A 25245-nucleotide genomic window follows, 5' to 3' on the forward strand; every position below is an offset into this window, starting at 1 on the left:
TTGACAAAAATTTGAATTTTCATCCTAATTTGGGTCAAGAAAATGGATATGAAAGTCACAGGATTGGAAAACCCTTTCCTACCCAACTCTAGTGTTAAAAAAAAAAAATCTCCAACTTCATACATTGCAGAGAACCACATTTTGAGTGCTCAGAGACCATGCTGAATATGGTATAAATGCCAAGGTAAAGTACTTTGATACTCCCAAGGGAAAGCTCCTTCAATTGTCTATTAGATGTAGTCTTACAAAAAAAAGTTACTTCTAAATACCCAATTCTTGATTGTGCTGTGATAGGTGGCTCTTGGATATGTTCTGATTCTGCTATATTTGATTAGCACAGCAAGGTCAGGATGGATGCCATCTTCTACTTTGCTGCGTCTCATGGTGTTGGCTAGGAGTGAGCATATAACACCCAAGACCGGTGTTAGGACAAAAGTTCTCTTCCAGGTGTAGTCCTTGCTCCTACAGTCGAGAGTGCAAAGTTGTTGTTCTGGCTTTTGTGCAGTCTAGTTCAAGATGATGGAGCTTTCACAACTGCACTTGGGAGATAAGGAAATTTAAGCCATAGCCTAAACAGAAATCAGTTAGGATAATTTATGCTTGGGTCAGGTGTGGATGGCTTACCAATGATCTTAATAAAAAAAGTTTAAATACAGTATTAGCTTTGACAGTGCACTGAAACTAAATCATAAGCAATTCATTTTGAGTATGAGACAGACATAAGACCTGGATTCAAGTCTGATGCATAATATTTTATGACCTGTTGGAGGTGAAGCCTAAGCCCTAACTCTAGATCCAGATGTCAACACCCATCATTTGGGGGTGTTTCAGACCATTATAGTGAAGGTCCAGCTGTCAAACAAGGTTTGGATGAGGAGCTACAATGTTATTTAAGTGAAACTCACCATTTAAATGAGTTGTGACAAGCCAAGAGGAGGAGTTTTAGGACAGCAGCTGCTCTTTCCTATAGACTGAATAATTTATTCACAACATGGCACTTCTGAGTGACTAGCCTCTCTTTAAGGGGGTGTCATATTAGCCCCTGTATTTTAACCTTTGCATCATCTCTTCTCCCTCACCCTGACCCCCCACTGAAACCTATTGAAGCTGGTGTGCTCTGAGTCCAAGAAAGATTAACTCTTAAAATCCTATCTTGGAACCAGATGTGGGAATGGCAATGACTCCACAAGCTATTTTAGCATGATGCAGGAGAGGTAGAGTTCATGCATGGAGGTCACAATTCAGAGAGGTAAGGGTGAGAGCAGCAACATACAAAACTCAAGGAAAGCTGAGAGCCCTGTAGGCCATTCATTTAAACACATTTTGGAAGGGAGAGGCATGCAGAAAATGCCTGTCACATTCTTAAAACAGAGGGTGACTGCTATATAGATTTAAAGGCACTTTTACTTTGCGTTGTTTGTGGCATTCTGAAGACATTTAAAAGGTGCTAAGTCAAAGGTTTGACACTAAGACAGGAGGTTTAATGGCTTGTCAGTCTTTGTATCCCAGAATGAATTCAGAGAGTGGAGGCTCCAGCTCCCTTCACTTCCACGCCATAGCCTTCCTACAATAGCTCTTGTATGCAATATAACCTGCTGGCATGCATTTAAACCAAACATTAGAACTAAGCTCTCCTGGGGCAGAGGTAAGAGCTAGATCATTGTACTATAAAAATCCCTGATTGTATCTGTCATTGCCAGTTAGAGGGGTGGGTGGAGAGCTGGCAGCCAGAATGGCTTGGCCAGCTTGCTTTAGAAGACTTATCTTTTCCATAACTGCTGTTTGAGATATGGAATAGACATGAGCAACACATTAGTGAGCGTGCTTGCCCCATGCACCGCTGCTGGAAGTTTTTCCCCTTAGCAGTGTCTCTAGGGGACCAGTTCTAGCACCCTCTGGAGTGGTGCCATTGGTTCCCCCCCACCCCTGTTACTTCTTGCTGGAAATTGACAGTGGGGAAGGAGGCTGAACCCCCATGGATTCCAGGTGCACACACCCCTAATATGGAATGGACATAAGCAAGCCCTCCAAGAAGAACACTGTAGTCCTGACACTTCTAAGGGAGCATGCCAGCATCAGCCTGTACCCAGGGAATGAATTTGGCATCAGAACTAGCTAACTTGGAATGCATTTTGGAAACAATCTGAACATGAACAGAAGCCATGGCTCAGACACTGGAGTACCTGGTTTGTTAGACAGCTGCAGCCTGAAGAGAGACAGCTATAAAGTAGTCCTCACGGTTGGTTTACATCACTATTGTCCCCTTCTCTTCACAAAGATTAGCAGAGCTGAGTGCACTATGAATGTTCCTTGTGCTGGTGCAGGGAGAATACTTCCCCCTCAGTAACAGTGAGCAGCAGTCCTTTCATTCAAGGACTAACTATGAACTGGAGTTGTAGGTGTGTAAAAAAGGGAAAAACTCCCCTGGGCTTTGACAAGGGCAAGGAGGGAAGAGACAAGATCCCGAACACCCATGAATAAAGAAAGAAATCGATCTGGAAGTTAAAGTGTTTATTGATGTGTTTAAACTTTGTACATTCCCCACAGACCACATTAAGGAGTTTGCAGGTTAAGTTAAATCTGTGCATAGTGGGAAGAGACACGGAAGGGGGGGCAGGGGGGTAAAACAAAGTCACAGGAAAATAGAAAAAATACACCACAGGTTACCAGAACCTCCAGATTTAAAAAAGCCATGAGCATGAACATCAACTATACAAGCATTACAAAGACATGATGGTGAATGGAACACCGTGCGCGCCCCCCCGCCCACCGCCCCTGCTCTCCTCAGGGTCTGTGCATCCAGTTTTCTGTAAAATAGGCAGTATCCATTTCCTATCTCTCTCCCACATCCCCAACTTGAAGTAAAATCCCATGTTATTCAGCTCCCCAAATGCTTGATTATTGCAAGGCTTGGGCATTCTGAGCATGCACACAACTCCAGAACAGCCCAGCCTCATTAGGAAGAGATGCAGAGCTCCAAAACCTCCATTTGGAGACTACTTACCATGTGGTAGGGGGAGGGTAGACTGGAGAAAGTTACAAAGTAGTAGCAACAGGGCACAGCTAATGCCAGATGGGCACTGAAGGAGACTGGTTAGAGGATCAGAAGGCGGGATTTAAATTCAATATCAAAGACTTCCAACTGTAGAGCAAGACTGAATTGAGAAGATCAGGGGAATGTGCAGACTCCAGAACAACCATGTTCTAACATTCCACTAGAATGGCTATAAACAAAGATGCTAGAAGCCTTTTAACTCCTTGCCTCCAGGGAGTCTAGATTCCTAGAAACCACACCACTATGCTGCAGAAGTGCACAGATCACTGGCAGGCAGCAGGGGATTTTTATAAAGCTGTTCGTTAATCTTTTTGAATTGCACCCTTAGTTATGTTCTCACAGCTCCTAACCCTATTTAATCTCTTTGCAACTTCTGGCAAAATTCACTTAAAAAAAAGAATACTGCTTTATATATAAAAGCCAAAATGACCAAAGAGCCACAAGTGTCTTCTTTATACAATGTGGCTGGTACAAATGACCTTCAATATACAAGTGGTCTATCAGAAATAAAAATCAACATTTCCCATTTATATATATAGCGCTTGTATCAGACGACAACACAACAGAACTGGGATTTTCAGATTAATTTTTTAAAAAAGAAAAACTACATCTCAGTCAAATATCTGCAATAGATCCATTTGTCCCATTTAAGAAGATTTATATATCATATATTGTTATATTATCATTTCTTCACCCATTTAAAAGAATGGAAATTGCATCTCTACAGTAGTAATTATAGTCTTAATGATCCAGGAGTTCTGAATGTAAGATGAAGTCCCCTTGAAGCAACTGTTGGTCAGGAGTCGATCCAAAACACTGGACCATTTTGGCCCTCCCTGCCCTGCCCCTTTGCCGGTCAGGGCTGCTGCATTTTCAGATCCTTTAAATCTGCATCTGCTCCAGGTATTTGTAAGTTGGGTTCTCATAGCCATGGTTCTGCATCTTGTTCAGATGCCGCTCCTCTGGGGTAAGCATTGGGTCAACCTTAAAAAGAGACCAGACAGTTACCAAACTCAATGGAGTCCCCACAGCAATTTGCAGGTCTAACTTCTTCGCAACTATGGTTGTTGGGAAGGTGCTAGAACTACAGGTGGCAAGATACAACAAATACCATCAGCCACTGGAGGCAGCTTGTTGTTTATTCCCTGGCAAGTGGTGAAAAATTCAGAAGCTGTCTGGCTCCCAAGGCCTTCTCTTGCCTGCCCTCTGCCCCACATATCAGACTGAGCAGTGGATAGAGAAGAATGTTTCTTTAGGACACTTAAACAGCATGGTACAAATATGAATGTGAAACAGATCATGTCTCTTTACATGCTGGAGGAAGAGGTAAAGCAGCCCAGCTGCACTAAGTCACCATTACAGCTAGGATAAAAATCAAGTTGCTGCTGCCTCCCAGCTCCATGCACTTTAATAGCTGCTACATTATGTGGAGGGTGAATTACTATCCATCAGACCTGCTTATTCCCTTGCTCAAGATTTAGGCTTGAAAGCTCATTTAATGCCAAATCCCATCTTCAGACAGACACGGATGCCTAGCTCAATTCTTTGTGATTAGTGAAGACCACTGTTAAGTGGTAGATCCCAGCATGAGACACTAATGAAAAAATACCTGCATGCTAATACATAAGCCAGAACCCTGTAGGAGCTGAGATGCTTAAATCTGAGGATACTGCACAAAGGGGTGTCAGCATCATAAACTAACTCAATGCTAACAATTACCCTGCTCAGTTAGTATAGCAGAAGCTGTGTCTCACCTCCACAATCCCATGGCTGATGGTCCCATACTGCCTCTTCCTTAGCATCACCAAGCTGATTACTATAACTGTGGCTATGGCAACTGCAATCACCAAGAGACCGATGAGGGCACTGCTGCTCAAACTGAAGTCCTCACGAAGGGAGCTATCATTATCCTGCAGAGAAGGGGGGGAGGGGGTGAGAAGGAGAAGGAGATACTTAAATGCAACCCTAGGAGGTAGCCACCAATAAGGTCTTAAACCATCTGTGATATGAAGACATGAGCGATTATGCTTGGCACCCTGAATATTTAAGGAGGACTTGTGGCACCTTAGAGACTAATCAATTTATTTGAGCATAAGCTTTCGTGAGCTACAACTCACTTCATCGGATGCATGCTGTTGAAACTCACTTCATCAGATGCGTACTGTGGAAACTGTTTCCACAGTATGCATCCAATGAAGTGAGCTGTAACTCATGAAAGCTTATGCTCAAATAAATTGGTTAGTCTCTAAGGTGCCACAAGTCCTCCTTTTCTTTTTGCGAATACAGACTAACACGGCTGTTACTCTGAAACCTGAATATTTAACCTCTCCCTGCCTTGCAAAAAGGGAATCTAACAAATGGTTTCCCACAAGATGCTGACCCATGCTGCTTACGGGTCCCACAAGGCATTTTTAAGCAAGTCAGTGTCATTCTCTATTGGTAGCTACGTAGAACTGTAGTTCTAGGGAAGAAATCAGAGCAATGCCACTCCCTGCAAGGTATCAGCAGGGTTCTGCCATTCCCAAAACTTTAGAGACATCTCAGAGTAAGTGGACACACAGAAACACCAGACGCTGAAATTGATTTTAGGATTCACTAACTGCTAAGTCCCTTTTTTGGGTGGCCACATACATACCGGCTCATCCACCAGTCCACCGACTCGCTCTGCATTGAAAATCATTTCCTTCACATCAAGGGTTTCATCAATTACCTGAAAACAGTCACGAAGGCATTTTATACAAGGAGCCAGGAACAACAGGCATAGGATCTCATGGCTGGAGAAGAGACCTTTCCTGCACAATGCAGCAGAGTGCTTTGGCTGGGTCAACAGCCACTCAACTCTGCTAGATGCCCACCACCTTCTCACAAGAAGGGGATAGCCATCAGCCATTTACAGCCACTGTGCCAGCATCACAACATGCAGGAATAATTAAACTGAGGCCAAGCTGAGACTATCTCAAGGACCTTGGTTCAACTGCAGACATTTGCTTTGGGCACTTCAGCTGTGTTACATAAATCGATCCTCTTGGCTTTAAAATGAATTTAGAAGTCAAACCCCAGTGTTGATTTTACCCAAGAAGGAGGGCAAGGTGGCTGCAACTAGAATTCAACTCATTCATGCCACTGAAGATCGAACCAATACCAACAGTAAACAGTGTATGCACCGTGTCACTGGCTTTCAGTTTCAGTGGCCAGCAAAGCTTGTTAAACCACTGAAAAACATCGCCAAAACCATCAGCTGCTTAGTAGATGTGGTCTTATTGTAGAGGTGGAGCAGAACAGCACTCAGTACATTTGATGTGGTCTGAAGACAGGCAGCTGCCTAACAAAGGTGGGTTTTCAGCAGGTTTCATTGTCTATCAAAGAGCTCTGCTTTCTATCTAGGGAAGCCATTTTTAAACCAGACACTTCAACAAGTCATTCTACAACTGGGGGCTCTGGATCTCCCCCTTCCCTTGTCCTCCCACACTTGCAGCACTAAACAGTATTAGGAAATTATGTTAGTCAGAAAAAACCAACTCCCCTGCACCATATGGATAATGAAAACACTGACATTCCATGAGCAGGAAAAAGGCATGGAAATAAGCCACTAATGTTCTTTAGTCTCCAAGTCAGGCTGTGCTTTAGAAAATACAGGCAGAGGGCTTACCACATTCTCATCCACTTTGTTCTTGCTGTTAATCACTTTCTCTTCAGCCCCAATCAGTCCATCCAGATCAGCCATGCCAGAACCTACACCAAAAAGGTTAAGTGTTACATTAGATGTAGGCAGACACCATTCATCAGACCTTAGCAGCAACTAGGAAAGATTGCCTACTCTCCGGAGTGCTGTCACTGCGAGTGAGATTCAGAGCGCAGGCTGCCAAGTACTAGCCCCTCTTCATGCTATGCTTCAGGAGGGGGAGCTGGTGCTAAGCTACAGTGAAACGATTTGGGCGTTTCCTGGTTGATGAAGACAAATGCAGTGGGTGTGACTGGAGAGGAGAGGATGCACACAAAGGTGTTGAGTGTAAATCCACAACTATTCTGCTACAAAAACCCTGTTATGGCAACAAATAAAGGGAGCGGAGAAGAACATTGCTGGATCACCATGACTCCAGGAAGGTAGAACATACCCTCCTCTCCATTAACAGTGCACAGGGAGCACTTTACACAACAGCACGGTCAGCACCATCTCTGTCAAGATCAAGCACATCAGCAAGTGCCTCAGGAACAGGAGTTGCAAGGTCACCCAGCACAGCTCTGTAATGAGCTGTTGTCCCACCACTGGCACAGGCCCAAAAGCAATCAATCCCAGAGAAAGGTGGGAGAAAATAAGCTAGTCCTTGAATCAGAGTCTCACTCATCCATGACTGGGCTGAAATCTAGTGTGGGCTGCAAAGGAGAACATCAACTAACAACAGGCTGCTCTGCATAAACAGTTTGATCTGGAGCTTTTATAAATAGATCAGAACAGAAAAGGCTGATGCAACACAACTTAGGTCTACAGCTAACAACTTGGGAGATGGTGAGCATCAAATATCAGGGTATGCAAAACAAGTGTCCTTCACAACACCTATGACAAAGCAAAGGGGACAATGGGGCTGCAATCCAAACTCAGCTGAGCCTCCAGCTTCAGAGTGGGGCATTTGGGGAAAATATTACATACAGCACTTAATACAGTACTTCTAAATGATTGAACACACCTCTGGGCACTTGCTGAGCTTGCAGCCTGGCTAATGCATTATATTAGCTGCTGATGGAGTTGTTGCAAGTTCTCTGATGAGGGGGAGGAAAGGAGAGTTGGCTCCAGGGCAAGCCTTCACCATGACAGCTTTTATTGCCTGAAAATGCCAAGGAAACGAATGTCTCACTCCAGCTCCGCCAGGAAGGAGCTGCTGGGGTTTTATTGCATCCCCTTCCCCATATGCTTCTTTGGAGACATTTAGTTTCTAGGCACAACCACAGCTGCCTGTCACTTTCCAGGGCTGCACAGGTGGGTCACTTTACTGTGAAAGTGAATAGTTCAGAGTTTCTGGAGATATTAACCGAAAGTGTTTCTAGAGAACCATCTTGTCAACCCTGGCCTGTGGCTGTTTGCCCAGTTCTAAGGAGCCAACATAGCTGTCTCTAAGCTGGGAATTCAGCTGCTGTGACAAGTATTGCCATTTGGTATAGTGCTGTGCACTGTTCAATAGCCCAAGCTTCTTGGAGCTCAGAGATACAGCTGATTAGATTATATACATCCCTGGAAAACAGCAGCTTTTTATGGAATATCCTGAAAGAGGGAGAATGTAGGGCCTGATCCTCTGCCCCTGAAGTCAGTGGGAGCTTCGCTATTTACTTAAACGGGAAAAGATCAGCCTGTTCCTCACTTCTTGAATTCAATGTGAAAGTACAGTGTCCACATTCAGTCAGCTGCCAATTGTTCCAGACCACGAATGGAGCTCACTTCAGTTGCAGTTAAACAAATATTCAAAAGTGAAACGAGTTGCAGGCTATCCAACCTCTGGACTACAACAGTGACTTGTGTCGTTATTAAACGGTTATAAAAAAAAGTTCTCACCTTGGGAAATTTTGGAGCAAATTTAGAATCAAAAGCAGGTTGAAGCAAATGGGATCCCTTCCAGCATGCTACATGAGCACGACTAAATAGCAAGGGTCTTCATACACAAACGTTACTACAAGACTTGCCTTCTCCTAGAGAAGGCACACTCAGACTAGTAGACAAGCTAGGTCTGATTCTACAGTATTTAACAAAGGATTTGACAAATTAAAGCAATTTGTTTACTGTCAGTTCTCCACCTCCCAGTCAATCCCCCTTCAGCCAGAGTCCTTTGCTGCATGAATTAAGCAAGAGCTAGCAATGTTGGTATACCTAAAAGCAGAAATAGATGAACACTGAGAACTAGCACAGTACAAAGACATTCTAGATGTTAAAAAGGGAAGATGCAAAGGATACTATAAAGCAGAGTGAATGAATGAATGAATCATTTGCCTGCATGATACTAGGTCCCACTAGATACATGCCCTGTTGGGTACTGTCTGAGTGCCAGAGCGAATCCTCACCCTCTCTCCAGAGTTGCTCACTCCTGTGTTAGTGCGGTCACCAGGTAGGAGGAACAGACACTACAGTACATGAAACTGTATTTGGATTTACCTTCCATGCTGTCAAATTTCTTTGAACCAGTGCTAAACATCTCTCAAAATAAGATGGTGAGAACTGCTACACAATTCCCAAGGGGACTGCTGAACCTAAATTGCTTTTGGGGGCAAACTAATTATGCATTCCTAGAATTCCTGTGATAGACTGGAAAAAGGTCACTGATGCAATCAAACTAACCTGTTTCTTTAGCAAAACAGGGCATGGCTAAGTCAGCCCTGGTCATCTACACAGAGCAGGAAGGTGAAAAGAAGGTGAGATTGAGAAACTAAAAATGAAGCTACCAAACACTTTAAAGGTAGGGGAGTGATGGGAGACACTGAGGGAGCAGCTTAGAACCAACCTTTCTTCATTGGATGGTACAAATCCGGCTGAGGATCTAGCAGGAGGGAAAACAAAAACAAAAATAGCAGAAAAAGGAGATTAAGAGAGAAAGGGAAAAAGGCTTCTGCGTGATTTCTGACTGACCCTGGATAAAGCTTTTATTTTACAGCTTTGTTATAGCTTAGTCTGTTCAGGCATTTTAAAAAAATATATTAAAAAGCCACACAAATGCCAGCTGTCAACACCCTTTGATTAAAAAGACTCCCCCACAGCAGTTTTTGGTAACAAAGTTCAATGTTACACTGGAGCATTTTGGTTAGAGAAAGAATTCCAGAATCAAGCAGCACCAAAAAAAAAAAAAAATTAGCATACCCTGCAAAGGGAAATTAATAAAATTCCGGAAATGGCCAACAGCATCAAAATCAAGGACAAACTAAGATAGCTATTAGGGACTGCAGATTACTAGCTGCACTGGCTCTGTCCCAAACCAGTAGAGCATCTTCTGATGAGATGGACAGCTTAGGTTTTATATCATACAGGCAGCTCTGACAGTAGTGCTCTCATGGGAAATTCTGCAGCAAATGCTTCAGCCCTGAAAGTCCACAGAGGGATAGAGCACACTGTATTGCATGGGCTTTGATGTCCATTTCAGCTGAATGTGTTCAGGTTCCCTAAAACAAATGCACACTTTTGGCTCTACGTACCTTCGTTTCCAGGCAAGGCTGGGAAGGTCTTCACCTGGAATGGACGGAAGGGTTTGCCCTCCTGGAGGGGTATCTCTTCACTTTCCTCAGAGCTGACTCGGACATCTACCTGGGACTCTGAGATGGAGGATGTGAACTGGTCCATGTCAGTACGCTGCTCCTGAAGCAGTTCATCTGTAACGGTGAACAAGCAGCCAGGGAGAAGAGTAAGAGGAGGAAGAAATTGTTTCCTATACTGAACGCAGTTGCTAGAACTCCTCATTGCTTCAAGAACAACAATTTTTGCTCCTCAGAATGCAGTTGTGCCATCTGGTTGTCTTTTATAGGGACAGGGACACAGACACTAGTTTGAAGAGGCTGCAACATGAACGTCTGCAGGGGGAAACTAATGCTTCGTAGCCTCTCTCAAAGAATGTTCAAATCATCATCTTCTGTATGGCCAGGGTTTTAGAAAGGCAATAACTTACTCCTTGCCCTATAGAAAACTCCTGCTATTTTGGTAATGTGCTGTGTAACAGCAGCATGCAGCTGGTCCTTGAAGCTACAATACACCAGAACTAGGATTATAGCTCAGCCAGCTAATGATTTGTTCTTTAGACCATGCCAATTTGTGTCCCTTTGTTTCAACACCTTGCACTGTTTAAGGATTAGAATTTTCCTACAATGTCTATCTAAATTCTCATATTGGTACCCATCAGTATAGTAGCCGAGCGCTTACGGAAGAGTGGTAGACTTTGAATAAAAGGGATCAAATATAGACAGACTGAGTCGGCTGGGGGAGAAAGTGGGGTGCATGATCCTTTAAATGTAGTTGGTGTGGGGCAGCGGGGGAAGCTGGTCTTCCTGTGGGTTGTCAGACTTAAGACCTGTGTTAAGTCTGAAGGAGGATCTCCATCCTGGGCCGTCAATAAAGACACTGGCTAGAGGAGGTGGTACAATCTGAACCAAGAGACATTTGTGACAAGGAGTGTATGGTGGGGGTGAATGAGACAGTCTGACATTCCAATTATAGGGCAGGGATCTGCTTGTACTCACTGATCTCCTTTTTACCCCAGGGCAGGGAAGAAAGGAGGCTTGAGAGTTACTGTGAAATTGTTGTAGCCTTTTATAGCTTCACAGTTTAAAGCCAAAAGGGACCTTTACAACAGCTAGTCTCCTATATAGCACAGGCCAGAGAATTTTTACCATTCAATGCTGGCATCAGCCAAATCATTTGTAGTTGAACTAGAGCCTAGAATCGGAACTGGAAGGGACCTCGAAAGCTCATCTAGTCCAGACCCCTGCACTCTTGGCAGGACTAAGTATTATCTAGACCATCCCTGACAGGTGTTTGTCCAACCTGCTCTTAAAAATCCCCAGTGATGGAGATTCCACCACCACCTCCCTAGACAATTTATTCCAGTGCTTAACCACCCTGACAGGAAGTTTTTCCTAATGCCCAATCTAAACCACCCTTGCTGCCATTTAAGTCCATTGCTTCTTGTCCTAGCCTCAGAGGTTAACAATAATTTCTCTGTCCTCCTTGTAACAACCTTTTATGTACTTGAAAAAGTATGTCCCCTCTCAGTCTTCTTCAGACTAAAAACAAACCCAGTTTTTTCAATCTTCCCTCATAGGTCATGTCTTCTAGACCTTTCATCATTTTTGTTGCTCTTCTCCGGACTTTCTCCAATTTGTCCACATCTTTCCTGGAATGTGGTGCCCAACCGGACACAATACTCCAGTTGAGGCCTAATCAGTGCAGAGTAGGGCAGAAGAATTACTTGTAGTGTCTTGCTTACAATACTCCTGCTAATACATCCCAGAATGATGTTCGCTTTTTTTGCAACAGCGTTACACTGTTGACTCATTTAGCTTGTGATCCACTCTGACACCCAGATCCCCTTTCTGCAGTACTCCTTCCTAGGCGGTCATTTCCCACTTTGTATGTGTGCAACTGATTGTTCCTTCCCAAGTAGAGTACTTCGCATTTGTCCTTATTCAATTGCATCCTATTTACTTCAGACTATTTCTCCAGATCATTTTGAATTTTAATCCTACCCTCCAAAGCACTTGTAACCCCTCCATCTTGGTATCGTCCGCAAACTTTATAAGTGTACTCTCTATGCCATTATCTAAATCATTGAAGATATTGAACAGAACAGGACCCAGAACTGATCCCTGCGGGACCCTACTTGTTATGCCCTTCCAACATGACTGTGAACCACTGATAGCTATTCTCTCTCTGGGAACGATTTTCCGAACAGTTATGTACCCACCTTATAGTAGCTCTAGATTCTATTTCCGAGTTTGCTTATGAGGAGGTCATGTGAGACCGTATGAAAAGCCTTACTGAAGTCAAGATATACCACATCTACCGCTTCCCCCCCATACGTCCACAAAGCTTTTTACCCTGTCAAAGAAAGCTATCAGGTTGGTTTGACAGGATTTGTTTTTGACAAATCCATGCTGACTGTTACTTATCACCTTATCTCCTAGGTGTTTGCAAATTGATTGCTTAATTATTTGCTCCATTATCTTTCTGGGTACAGAAGGTAAGCTGACTCGTCTGTAATTCCCCGGGTTCTCCTTATTTCCCTTTGTATAGGTGGGCACTTTATTTACCCTTTTCCAGTCTTCTGGAATGTCTCCCATCTTCCATGACTTTTCAAAGATAATTGCTAATGGCTCAGATATGTCCTCAGTCAGCTCCTTGAGTATTCTAGGATGCATTTCATCAGGCCTTGGTGATTTGAATCTCAGACAATCTCACTTTGCCCTGAGAAATGTGGCCTTGGTGGGGTTTTTTTTGGAGCTGTCCTAGTTTATCAGCACCAGCATAGAGAAGTACTAACCGATCTCATCCTGGATTTCTTCAGCCACGTACGGTACCTTGTAGAGCAGAGACAGGCTTTGATTCATCCTCTCCTCAATCACATGGAGATGTGTCATCACCTGACAACACAAAAGGGCCAATTTAAGAACCACAGAAGGTAATGCATCTGTAGTATCATCATCTTACAGAAACAGGACCACAGAGTTTGCCATAAGATCAGACAGTTCACTGGTACATCAAGTCAGATAACCCAACTGTGGCACTGGCTTATATCATGCTCCACAGGAAGGCAGCCTCCACATAAAGCAACAAGCCATTTGCACATTGCAGCAGGGGCCAGGGAGGAATCCTACTTCCTACAGCAATCAGTTTTTTCTCAGAAGCATACAAATTGATGCTGACAGACATTAACTATGGTCAATATTAAATACTGTTTCATGTAACTGCAGACAAGTAGTAAACTGAAAATCCTGCCTCCCTTTGGCAGTGGAGATCTCTAGGTGTGCCAAGGTGTACAGGGCAGGGCCCCTGGTCTAACAGACTGCACGTGAGTGAAGACCCAAAGGATGGCAAGAATGTTTACAAGCCAAACAAAAAGCATGGTTTTGGCAATACAATGCTGAGTCTACACACAACTTCTGGGCAGAACAGGGTCTTAGTCACGCTGCTGCTTTACAAGCCACAAAACTACCATGGTGTATACTTTGTTCTAGTGGAATTCTGGGCTCCCCCCATCACCCACATAATAGATCTATCTATTAGTAAGTGTAAGTTCGGAGACAGCACATGTTGCTCAGTAAGCCCAATTTTCAAACAAGGACATCTAAATTAGGACACAGGGCATTTTATGCACTTCTCAACCCAATACACCACATGCCTATATGCAGCAGTTCGCTGCCCTCATTTGAAAATTGGGTCACATTGTACATAGCCTCAATTCACCCATTAGGCTCATGTTAAATTTAACGTTAACTCCACACTTCACCCACAGAGGGTGCTACATGATCAGGGATCACGTGGACTAGAGAGACCATTAATATGGATGGCCAAATGTTGAAGAAAATTAATGAGTTGAATGGACCTGCTTTTATAGTCAGAAGTGACTCTGACCTTTAAAAGCTGGGATGAAAGCAATTTAATTTTACATGTGGCCACCTGTCAATCAAGCAAATCGACTGAGAAGCTGAAAGTGCATTGAAAAGTAAAGCGAATTCAAATTGAATTGTACTACCACATTCCTCGCATGTCAATTTGTTGACACTGAAGCTTCAGAATGAATTAAGGGCTGTTTAGGTCTTAGCTTAAGCTTACAGTTCACATACCCCACTGTGGGGTTTTGGCAGCACAAGAACAAAGGAGTCGGGGGGAGGGGGGTGTATTTGATATACGGGGCTGTCTCCGACGAGAGTACTGGATATTCTTCATTAGGAGACAGCTCCCAGTCACTGAGCGTTGTATTTACTACAGGACCCTGTCTAATGTGTGTAAACCAACGGACAGGGAACAGTTTGATGCAGAAAGTTCTAAAGACAAAAGTTCAGAGTCCATCACCAGCACCTCAAGTCAACCTGAAGTTTGTGAAACCAGATACCCAAAGAACTCCTGCAAATGGAAACAGGATACTTCGATTAACTTCTGAATACTAACAGTAGTGCTGTGCACTGCAGTGGGGGAGATCTAGGGATAAGCCCCTGTCCTAGTCTCACTCCCAAAGCCCACAATTCTCTCTGAAATTTTGCCTTGCATTATTACAGGTAAAGCCTCAGGTTACTATTCGAGACACTAATGAAAGATACTGGTTTCTTTATTTTGTGCCTTTGACAGCATACTGCGTCACCAGTATCACCATCTCCCCAATGCAGCCTGTTCCCTTTCATTTGTGTGGGCGTTTCACACAGCATCGGGGGAAAGAAGCCTTTTTTAGAAAGAGGAACAGCAGCATGGTCCAGTGGCTAGGGCACAGGACTGGGGCTCACGAAGCCTGGATTCCATTTTCAGTTCTATCGCTGACCTTTGGCAAGTCAGTTTCTCTCTGTGCTTGTTTCCCCCTCCCACACGTGTCTCATCTAAGCTTGTGTAAGCCTTTTGGAGCAGGGACAGTCTTTTACTATATGCACTTACAGGATCTAGCACAATAGGGTTCTGATCTTGGTTGGGCCTTCAGTGTTACTCTAAGAAATTTTAGAATGTAAAACCACAGAAGTTAACTAAGGGCTTAAGGGCAGATATTGCATCTGAAACTACTTAATGATTGAACTGGCCAGATATTATGCATAATGCATGGCTAAACTGTAGACTATTCCAGGGTACTATCTGAACAGTAAGTATTTAACATTCGGGTAGGTGCTAAGGAGAGCGTCTTTAGCAACAACCAGCATGCATTCAAAATGGGAAATGAGAGTTCCTCTTCAGTACACAAAGATGTCAAGCTCCTAAGGTACTCCGTCATTTAGCATGGAGGTGGGATAGATTCCGGGAAAGGCTTTTCTAGAGACTGTCTCCATGAACCACTCCTGGAGTAACAATGTTCCCTTGACAGAAACATTCTTTTGTACCTGAGATTTCATCTGTGCAGCCTTTTCTGGGTCAACTGCCAGGACATGCTGATAATGGCGGACAGTGTGCAGACGGTCCTTGTTCTCGGCACGGACATAACGCTTCAAGGCTTGGAGGATGCGGTGGGGCTGCAGAATTTAAGAAGAGTTAAAATTCAATTGGTGGCACAAAGAACAGGATCCCATTCAACAATTACACTAAATATATATATATATCTAAAATTGTCTACTCCGTTTTAGTACTGACAGAACATCTAATCTCCTTTTACAGTACATGTATTGGATACAAACAGCTATGCCTGAAGTATGAAGGTAGAGAGAACTAAGTACAGTTTTCTAGACAATAAGCAGAGCACTTAATGAGTTCAGATGCTCTGCTGATAGGTCTTTGGTACCAGTTACCATGATTTGGCACAGCTTTCTAAGAGTCTGCTTTCACAGCATGCTAACCCATGCCCCCACAAGGCTCATTCCAGTCTTCCCCACCTCAGCCCATGTGGTCACCGTTCATGCCACTCTCAAATGCTCCAACACAAACTCACTCGTGGTGGGTCAGCTTGTAGGGCAGCCAAGTAGTTCTCCAAGGCAATCCGACGGCGGTCATTCAACATAGCTTCCACTCGAGCCAGGTGAGTCTCCACAAGCTGCTGCTTCTCACTGGCTGCCTCTTTCTCTAGAGATTTAACCATTGCCTGGAAGTGCTGGAAAGGAGAGAAACAGAACTTATGTAAGTTTGCTACAGCACTGGAGCAACAGAGAGGAATGAACCTAGCTAGAACACCTACTCTTGCTAATCTAATTCCTTAGAGTGTACCGAGATGGTCGCATCCCACACTCCCTGCCCAAGGCATCTAACAGTAAGGAAAGAAGGACACAGAAGACTGATTTTGACTTCAAATGTGCCGTTTAAAATGATAGTCCAATATGCCTTTCAAATGTACTTCACAACAATTTAAACTGTTTGTGGAGAAGGCAGGGGGTCTTGCAGCTAGAGCAACTGGTTTGGAATCAGATGATCCAGATCATATTTCAGCTCTAGTACGGACTTGATTTAAGAATCCGCCTATTGCTTATTTGTATAAAATGGGGATAATACCATCTCCTTCCCTCGCAGGGCTATTAATTTAATTTTATGAAAGGCACTAGATCTAGCATCTGTTCACCTATAGGTGCTCAAAGTATTAGAGAGTGAGCTCCCTGGCAGTAGTAAACCATTGTCAACGCTATGTATATTACCACCACGATGGACCAGAGTAGAAACACCATGTTAAGTTTCGGTATGTGCCATTAAAAACCATGAAAAACTATTTCCCAAACTAGGAATAAAATTGGTAGAGAGAAGATATAGGCTTCAGAGAGGATTTACAAAACCATGTGAACAGACCACACTAGAGAAAGAGGCCTTAGCCTACTGTAAGAGAAAATGTAACAGCTGTCCTTAGCCTAGTGTGAGTTTACAACAGCCAACTGTCAGAAGATTCTATACCCATCACAAACCCTAGGTCTCCACTGAGATTTCATTCCTGCAAAGCAGGAGTTCAGCAGTTTGCAAGGAAGCCATTTATTTTCAGCCTCATGGGTTTTCACTAGATCTGCACAAATAGGAAGCCTGTGTCCACAGAGAACATCAGAGCCAGACTGAATAGGGCTGTGGGTTCATTTGCAAGCACAGCTGAGCAAAACAAATGCAGGAGGTTTAGAGTTCCCTTTTGGCAGGGCTGCTGACATGCCTGATGGTCCTGCTACTTTCCTGCTAGTAGAGGTGGGGAAACTGGTAGTACGTAGCACCATTTCCAGTTTTCAGACCAAAAGATGCAATTGAGTCAAGTCTCCCTCTACTAGGCGTTCATCCAAGTAAGGGACGGACTGCTTTTCACTCACAGTGCTTTGGCTTTGAACACTGACAAGCTATCTAGCTTACTCAGGCGAGGATAGATGTCAAGCACTGAACCTCTGGGAACAGAATCAGCTCCCCCTTTTAAGGTGTCTCAACTCTTACCTGAATGAGAGTTTGCCTCTCTGCCTTAGGAAGATTCTTGGCTTGATATTCTGCTTCCTCCCATTCCTTTTTCACCTAAGCAGGCAAGAGCAGCACAGTTCAGCAAGGCACAGAAACTTATTTCATGTACATATTTCTGGACTAGCTCATTTTTACATGCACACATGGTGAGATGAATACCTAGCAATGCTGTACTAGAATCAGAGGCCTAACAAGACAGCTGTATCAGAACACCCATAATCACCAACAGCTGTTTCTAACCAACCCAGGGTCTAATCTTAGCATTTAACCCCAAAAGGGCAGCCAGTTTGTTACTCCTGCTGACTTCTGTCCCAACACCTAGGAGGTATACTAAAAACAAAACAAAACCCGCAAACCACAAAGCTGCATGGTCATGTTACAAAAGCAACACAGAAGGTAATTGTAAAGGGAAGCGTGGCTAGCCACTGATCTGTATAGTAGAAGACAGGCAGCAATCGTGCAGCTCAGATGAATGAGAGGTTGAGACACTCACCCGGTCCATGCGGTTGTGGTGTCGCACTTCCAGCTGCTCCTTTGCTTTCTGGAAGCGGGCATGCTCGTTATCATCAGCTGGGGTTTCAAAGTACACATCCACATCATCAGTGGGTACAGGAGGAGGGGGAACTGGAAAGAGAAAGTGAGTGGCTCAGACAATTTCTACAGTCCTGGGTTAGCCTATTGTGATAATGGTTGCAAGGGGTGGGGAAGGAGAGGCACCTTCACATCTGCAGACTTCACCCTCTGTCAAACTGTGTTGAACCACTACCTACCAGGACTTCATTTTGGTATAATTAAATTGCCAATTTGCTGCACAACAACATCAGTAAGTTACAACATTCCGAACACACACAGTAATGCACTGGGGCCACCAGCATCTGTCCAGCCTTTACATTAATTCTGAGGCAAGTGTTACGCAGCAACGGAGCTACGGTAGGACTGCAGAACACAGAACTTTCTCTTCCTTGCCATGCCAGTTTGTCTCTGCCTGAATAGGACATTTTCTGCATTAGCTGCTCACTGACAAACAGGCTCAACACAGCATCAGCAAACTCCATGATCACAACAGGGAATCCCCCACAGAATATTAAAGGAGCAACCCATTCCCATGGAGCAAGGGCTTTTACACCTCAATCCTACTTGCCCTATCAGATGCACCAAGCAGGACTCACAGGCAATGGAATGAGACAAGACAGCAACAGGAGGAGGTTCAGCAAGACGACCTCAACTTGTCCAATCAATTGGAAAGCAAGGAAGTCTCCCATCTTCTTGAAGCATTCAAATTTGGCAAGAGGAGCAATTACATGGAGAATCCGGATATGAAGTCATACACCACAAAGGACCATACCAAGCATGGCAGCTACTGCATATTCAGTCACACTCAACCTTGGATATTAGATCTTGCAGGGTGAAATGGGGGTGTGGAGAGGGTGAATGACAGGAATACTGGGTTAGCCCTTATTTTTAAATGGGACCAAATATCTCAAATCAAATTAGCCTGCCTTAAAATACAGGCAGGCAGGACCTCTGCTTAACATCGAATGTGAGACTGCAAACCTCGAACAGCACAGGCCTCATTTCATCCTGCACTTGAGCATCAGCATTGGATAGGTGATTTAGTCCCAGTGTGCACCTGAACGCAGAATCTCCCAGTCCAATAGGGAAAATTATTAGGTGAAACATTGGCAAGACTGTAAAACAGGCATTATTTCTGCATGTAAGTGTCATGGCCAGATACATGTTGTATCCTGGGCTTGCTCATAGCATCTCGAAATGGAGACCTCAATTTCCATTCCCAAATCCCTCTGGGACAGGACAAACTTTTGTACAAAAAAGCTCCTGACAGCCGCAGCTTTTATGTCACCACTTCAGTCAGATCAGCCCAATCTAATGCACTTGCATGAAGCTCATTTTGTAAACAGGATTATGGCTGTATAGACGGACTGCCAAGCCCCAGATAAAACAAAAAGCCTTTCAAAGGGCTTTTACAGCAGCTGAAGTGGAAGTGCTGGAGGAGTTCAACAATAAGATTAATAAGGAGGTTAAAATGTTTTTGGTAGTTTTATCATCTGCCATAAAAGCCAGCAGAAACTGATGCCAACAACCTCAAGCTATCAAATGCAAAGGATTAAATCATGTTTCATATTTCTAGTGGAGCAGAAGGTGGGAACCAGAATTCTGCATTACTTTAGTGAGGATTTTCCAAAGTGCACCAGTAAGAAAAACTTCCTACCAGAAGAATTTTGACTAAGTTCACATTGCCAGAGTGATTGGTTGAACAGATACACGATACTCTGACTAGGGAAGGCAGCTGGGTGAATGAACAAATGGAGTAATTTTATAACAAGAATAGAGATTAAAAACATTTCCCAGTCCCTGCTACAAATCTAGAAGAGGATAATTGAGCCCTGTGTTCATTAAGTTTGCAGGCCAAGTGTGGGCTTAGGTTGGAGAGATACTTTGCATGTTGAGAAGCCAGTTTTCCCTAGCTGTAGGAAGGAACTTAAACCTAAAAATCTAGAGAAGCACAGAGACAAGAGGAGATTGCTGCTAAAGGACAGACAGAACTGCTGCAAACACCAGAACCAACAGGACGGGCTACACATGTATCCTCACTTGACCTAGACAAGGAGGAGGAAACACCAAATGCCAGACAGGACAGTGGCTTGCTGCAAAAGGGCCAGTGGCAGGCAGGACTTACTCATCTTTTTACACACAGCCATACAATATTCCTCTGACTCAAAATTGTTCCTGTTGCCTCCGCAGCCTCCATATATAAAGCGAATGCATTTTCTCTTGTATAGGTCGAAGTACCAACGAGGCATCACAGCCCGGCAGGGACCTGTCATCGCCTCCTGGGAGCAGACAGCTGTGTGGAGACGGGTTAGAACATCAGCTAGTGAGGAGTACAGGCTTTGCTAAGCGATTTACAAGTCACTGCTGGCTTGAGGTGAGAAATCCTGCTGCGGCATTGCTCCTCGCCTCACTCCACAACATGCTCGTTAGGGGCACTTTCGAAAGTGCCCCTCAGAGCAGGCTACCGGACCAGTGCTGCAACTGCTTTAGAGCACGAGCAATGCACAGTCTGGAACACTGGAGCAGTTGGCCCAACATGGAGCCTTCATCTGCAAGAGCTATTCTCTTTGAACCAAATAGGTGGAGCAGAGCACTGAATTGGGATAAATTTCAGAGGTTGTGGGGCTACACCCCATGTGCCCTAAGGACAGAGCTGCCACTGTTTAAAATGCTTAAGATACGACGGAAAGAAAGCCTTTCAGTGCTGCGTGAGGTATTTGACAAGGAAGACATATTCCATTGCAGTTTATTTGGATAGAAGCTTGAATTCAGAGCTGCACAGGTATAAAAACAAGTGGAAAATGCAGGCTATGCACATGGAACATGTCACTGGAGGCTAGCAGCAGCTGGATTTTAGAGTTTTAAAAAGCCTGGAGACTAAAGCAGGAGAATTCAAGACAACTATTACAGCTACAGCATTTTATACAGACATGGACATCTCTGCAGTAAGCAGTCAGCACAAGTGGCTCTGTTTAGCTGCAGGATTGCAGCTCTGCTGTATAGGTGAGGAACAATTTAACCATTCTGAAGAGGACTGGACTACCATTACAGCAGGCAACCTTGTTTCTTAGAAGCACTGTAGAGGGAAATAAATTGGGCATCCCTGGAAGAGACACCTTTCAGAAGCTAGCCAGCTACACAGCTCACCCTGTTCCAAGCCTATTTTAACATCAGCAGATCTCCGATAATCCCACATATACAATCAGAGTACTGTTTCAGTGAAATCATCTGCAGCACACTGGCACATTACCAGCAAGAGTTTTACCCACAAGACACGAACTGGTAGCAGGGACTCAGTCATCAGTAGTTAATTGAATTTCACTCTTGCCCCCTCCCTCTGCAGATAGACACTCAAAATATAAGAATTTACAGCATGGAATCAACAGTTGGCAGATGCTCTGCTGCAATAGCACCTGCTCCTGACAAGAGCTACAGCAAATATTTAGATAAAGAGGTGTGCTTGGTTGGACTGGGTTGTTTCTCAAGGAAGAGAAGGATTTCATGCAGCGGCTGGGTTGCTTAAAATAGAGCAGGAAAGGAAGCATCTACTGGAAACATCTTGTTTAAAGGTACAAGGGGCCAGATTCTGAGCTGGTGTAAATCAGTGTAGCTCCATTATACTCAAAGTTTACACCAGGTGAGACCCTGGCCCAACAGTCTGAGTTTTCTGGAATCCATGTTAGAGAAAAGACAAATCAGAGTTGGCTACTCAAACTTAGGGAGATATTCCAGTCAGCCGAGTGCCCCAAGCTGGTCTATAGCCTCTCCTAAAATTAGGCTATGCAAGTACTGTTTCCTGACTCCACACTGCACCTGGGTGGAGGTACTTGTTTATGTGCCAGCCACTGGGCTTTCTGCCAACAAGACTACTAACAACTGGCAACGTATGTGCCATGCTCTAGAGAGTTAGTGTCACCTTCAACATATCAAAGAAAAGCTGATGCTTGTGTTTCATCATAGATTTGGCAATTAAGGCCTCTGCAGTGGAATCTGTTGGATGGATCGAAAGCACTATCACCGATGCAGTGGTTACAAGATCAACTGGACAGCCAGCCTGAGGGAGCCAGGAGTCAGGTACACTGTGGAGTATGACTTACCTTTCATATCACTGATTATTTCCTTTTCAGACAGAGACCTGTCATTGCTGGACTCAGTAGGGGTCTCTTCATTGTAATCATCTACTTTATAGTTATCGTAATAGTAATCCCGGTCTTCCACCACTTCCTCTTCTTCCTCATCCTCTTCCTCCTCATCCTCTTCCACAGCTGTTCCTGTGAAGTCTTCCACATCTGGCTCTGTCGGGAACTCACTAGAGGGATACAATTAAAAGGGAAAGTTTATGCTAATCACTTTGCAGCCAGCCTTTGATGTATAAGAATAAGGATTCTCTTTTCATCTTAGAAGCACAAGAGACAGGAGTATAAACATACTGACTGGTGATCACGCAATCAGCAGCAGGTACAGGAGTTCTCTCATTACAGCTATACGGAGTACATGGAGTACAGCCATAGCTTCTTTAAGCCTCTAGCTCAAAGGGGTTTTAAAAAAACGTTATCCCCAATTTCCCTTACTTACCTAAACTAAAGGCTACAGCATTTGGAGCCAAGCATCTGGTAGAGCAGCCAGCCATTTTTGAGTGGCTATGGATGGAGGTGCTCCACTCATTTCGGAGAAGTGCTGTGAATTCGTTTTTCCGCCTGTGCACTGCAAGACCTCTCCACTTCCATCATACTTCTCTTCCTCTGAATCCAGGAGCAGAACAAGTATTCTTTGCCATCCCCACCCATGAGGGAATCGCCACTGGTAACAACGAGGCAGTGGCCTCATCATTACTTGCATTACTGTAGCACCTAGTGGCCCTAGTCACAGACCGGAACCCATTGTGCTAGGCGCTGTACAAACAGAAAAAAGGTTTGTCCCTGCCCCAAGGGACTTACAATCTACGTAAAAAAAGACATTAACCCAGACTCTACGGAGTGATCAGAAGCTCTACCTTTTATAAAGGTCGTAGTCATCTTCATCCTCATCATCGTCCTCTTCCTCTTTGGAAAGAGCTTCATCCACAATTTTTGTCTGAGGGCAGCATACATACTCTGTGCCATGGAACTGGTCCACCCCACAGGGAAGCAGCATGCCATAACTGTGCAGGATCATCCCCTCTGTCAAACAAGCCTGAGAGGGAAGCCAGGGGTGAAGTTAAAAAGTCGTATCTTAAAGCAGCACATTAAATTGCTCCCCCCTCATGCTGCAGGTTTAAATAGCCTTTGCCACTCAGGCAGTGCCAGTGGTAATTCCAATGGCATAAGCTGTATTGGAGACAGGTCACGGGCATTTTTATTTTGTTGGCATCTAATATTCCTTGCTGTTGATAATCCAAAGCACTTATAATAATTGGGCCTACAAATTTACCCTAATTGTAAGCTCAGTTGTGGAAACAGTGAGTACAAACATTTATGAAGTGTTCTAATCACTTAAATGCTGATGGGGAAAAGGTGCAAAGGAGGACAAAGACCTACATAAAGGCTTCCTGATACAATTCAAGGACTGTTTATCAGGCATGATCTTAACAAGAGAAGTGTGGGACCAGAAATCAATGAATCAAAATTCAGTATGTTGGAATTTAGGCAGCATTGTTGGACAATACAATGAAGTGATAGGTTACTAAGCCCTTTTGGGGGTCCTCAGAAAGACTGGGGGGGAAGAACGCTGGCTACCACAACACTGCTGACTGGAGAAAAGGAAGGAGCAAGCTTCACCATCATGGCTGCCACCCCCAGTGTCTCCTGGGACCCCAGGATCCAGCATGACACCTTTGTACCTTCATCATTCTGAGCCACAGAGATGTCCCAACTAGACAAGGCCAGAAAGAGACCTCACCGCCACCACCTCCACAATCCCAAATACCATCTGGGAAGTCAGACACTGAGCCCCCTTGGCTCAACCTTATGTCCTTTTCCTTCCCCACTTCATTTCTTCGCTTTCCTCTCCCCCCGCTTTTGTTTTCTGTCTAATAAGAGCCTGGTTTAGCTGGCCAATACTGTATATTACTGCTCTAAGTCTGACCAGAGATGTAACTAAAAGCAGTCCCCTAAGCAGCCTGATGCTGGTTCAAGTTTGCCAGGTCTCAGAGTGGCTAATAAGACCAGCCAATGCCTGTTTATTTCTGACAATAAAGTGTTCAATTATAGGTAATTAACCAGGCTCTAGGGTAAACGAGACAGACTCGCTGTTGTGGCTTTTTTGTTTTGCAGAGTCCAGGTCAACTAACTCAGGCTTGCGCTATGGGCTAGAAACAGCAGAGCAAATGTTCCCACTTGGACTGGAGCCCAGGCTCAGACCCACCTCTCACTGGGTTTCAGAGCCCAGGCTCCAGCTTAAGCAGGGACATCTACACTATTTTTAGCCCCATGGTGCAAGCTCAAGTCAGTTGACCTGGGCCCTGAGACTTGCTGCCGTGTTCGTTTTTGTAGTTTAGATGTACCCTTAGTGGCAAAGAACAGAAAGTTTCACGTCAGGAAGGCAACACTTCAGAGCTAGAGCCGCATTTTCCCCTCCTTTTTTGCTGACTATTTCATTACTCATTCTAAAAAGAAGTTAAAGGCATAAAAATTGACTACTGTATATACACGTTCATAAGCCAAATATTTTTGGTAAAAAAGCGATGCATCAAAGAGCAGGGTCGGCTTATAAATGGGTCTACACCAAAATTTGATGATTTTAAAACTATGAAATCATTGAATTGAATACTTAACACACTGTTGTTTTGTTTACCTGGAGCATCTGCAGGCATGGAGCCAGTCACTTTCCACAGCTCCCATTGGCTGGGAATGGCAAACCACAGCCACTGGGAGCTGAGGGGCCATGCCTGCAAACACTCCAGGTAAACAAAACGTCCCGACCTGCCAGCAGCTTACCCGACAGGCCAGGAGCAGAAGTTTGCCAACTCCTGAAATATAGGGTCGGCTTATGAAAGGGTCATACAGTTTTTACTATTTTTACCTATCCATCTGGGGGAGTTGGCTTATAAATGAATAGGCTAATGAACGAGTATATACGG

General features: G+C 44.2%; 1 protein-coding gene across 4 annotated transcripts in view; it reads right to left on the minus strand.

Moving 5' to 3' along the window:
• Nucleotides 1-2496: 2496 nt before the first annotated feature.
• The window catches only part of APLP2 (amyloid beta precursor like protein 2), a 73764-nt gene continuing 51015 nt past the window's right edge, over nucleotides 2497-25245 (minus strand). The window contains exons 5-18 of one of the 4 annotated variants that reach the window (XM_077840031.1): nucleotides 23182-23360; nucleotides 22286-22497; nucleotides 20314-20481; nucleotides 18109-18239; nucleotides 17595-17669; nucleotides 16138-16296; nucleotides 15596-15724; nucleotides 13060-13159; nucleotides 10226-10399; nucleotides 9541-9576; nucleotides 6705-6787; nucleotides 5691-5765; nucleotides 4810-4965; nucleotides 2497-4039 (exon numbers count right to left, since the gene is read on the minus strand). In XM_077840031.1, the coding sequence (XP_077696157.1) occupies nucleotides 3938-4039; nucleotides 4810-4965; nucleotides 5691-5765; nucleotides 6705-6787; nucleotides 9541-9576; nucleotides 10226-10399; nucleotides 13060-13159; nucleotides 15596-15724; nucleotides 16138-16296; nucleotides 17595-17669; nucleotides 18109-18239; nucleotides 20314-20481; nucleotides 22286-22497; nucleotides 23182-23360 (1779 nt within the window). In that variant the 3' untranslated portion in view covers nucleotides 2497-3937. The remainder of the gene's footprint in view (nucleotides 4040-4809; nucleotides 4966-5690; nucleotides 5766-6704; nucleotides 6788-9540; nucleotides 9577-10225; nucleotides 10400-13059; nucleotides 13160-15595; nucleotides 15725-16137; nucleotides 16297-17594; nucleotides 17670-18108; nucleotides 18240-20313; nucleotides 20482-22285; nucleotides 22498-23181; nucleotides 23361-25245) is intronic. The other 3 variants (XM_077840033.1, XM_077840032.1, XM_077840034.1) reach the window with 3 other exon arrangements.

Source organism: Eretmochelys imbricata, chromosome 22 (genome assembly GCF_965152235.1).
Source record: "Eretmochelys imbricata isolate rEreImb1 chromosome 22, rEreImb1.hap1, whole genome shotgun sequence".
Lineage (NCBI taxonomy): Eukaryota > Metazoa > Chordata > Testudines > Cheloniidae > Eretmochelys > Eretmochelys imbricata.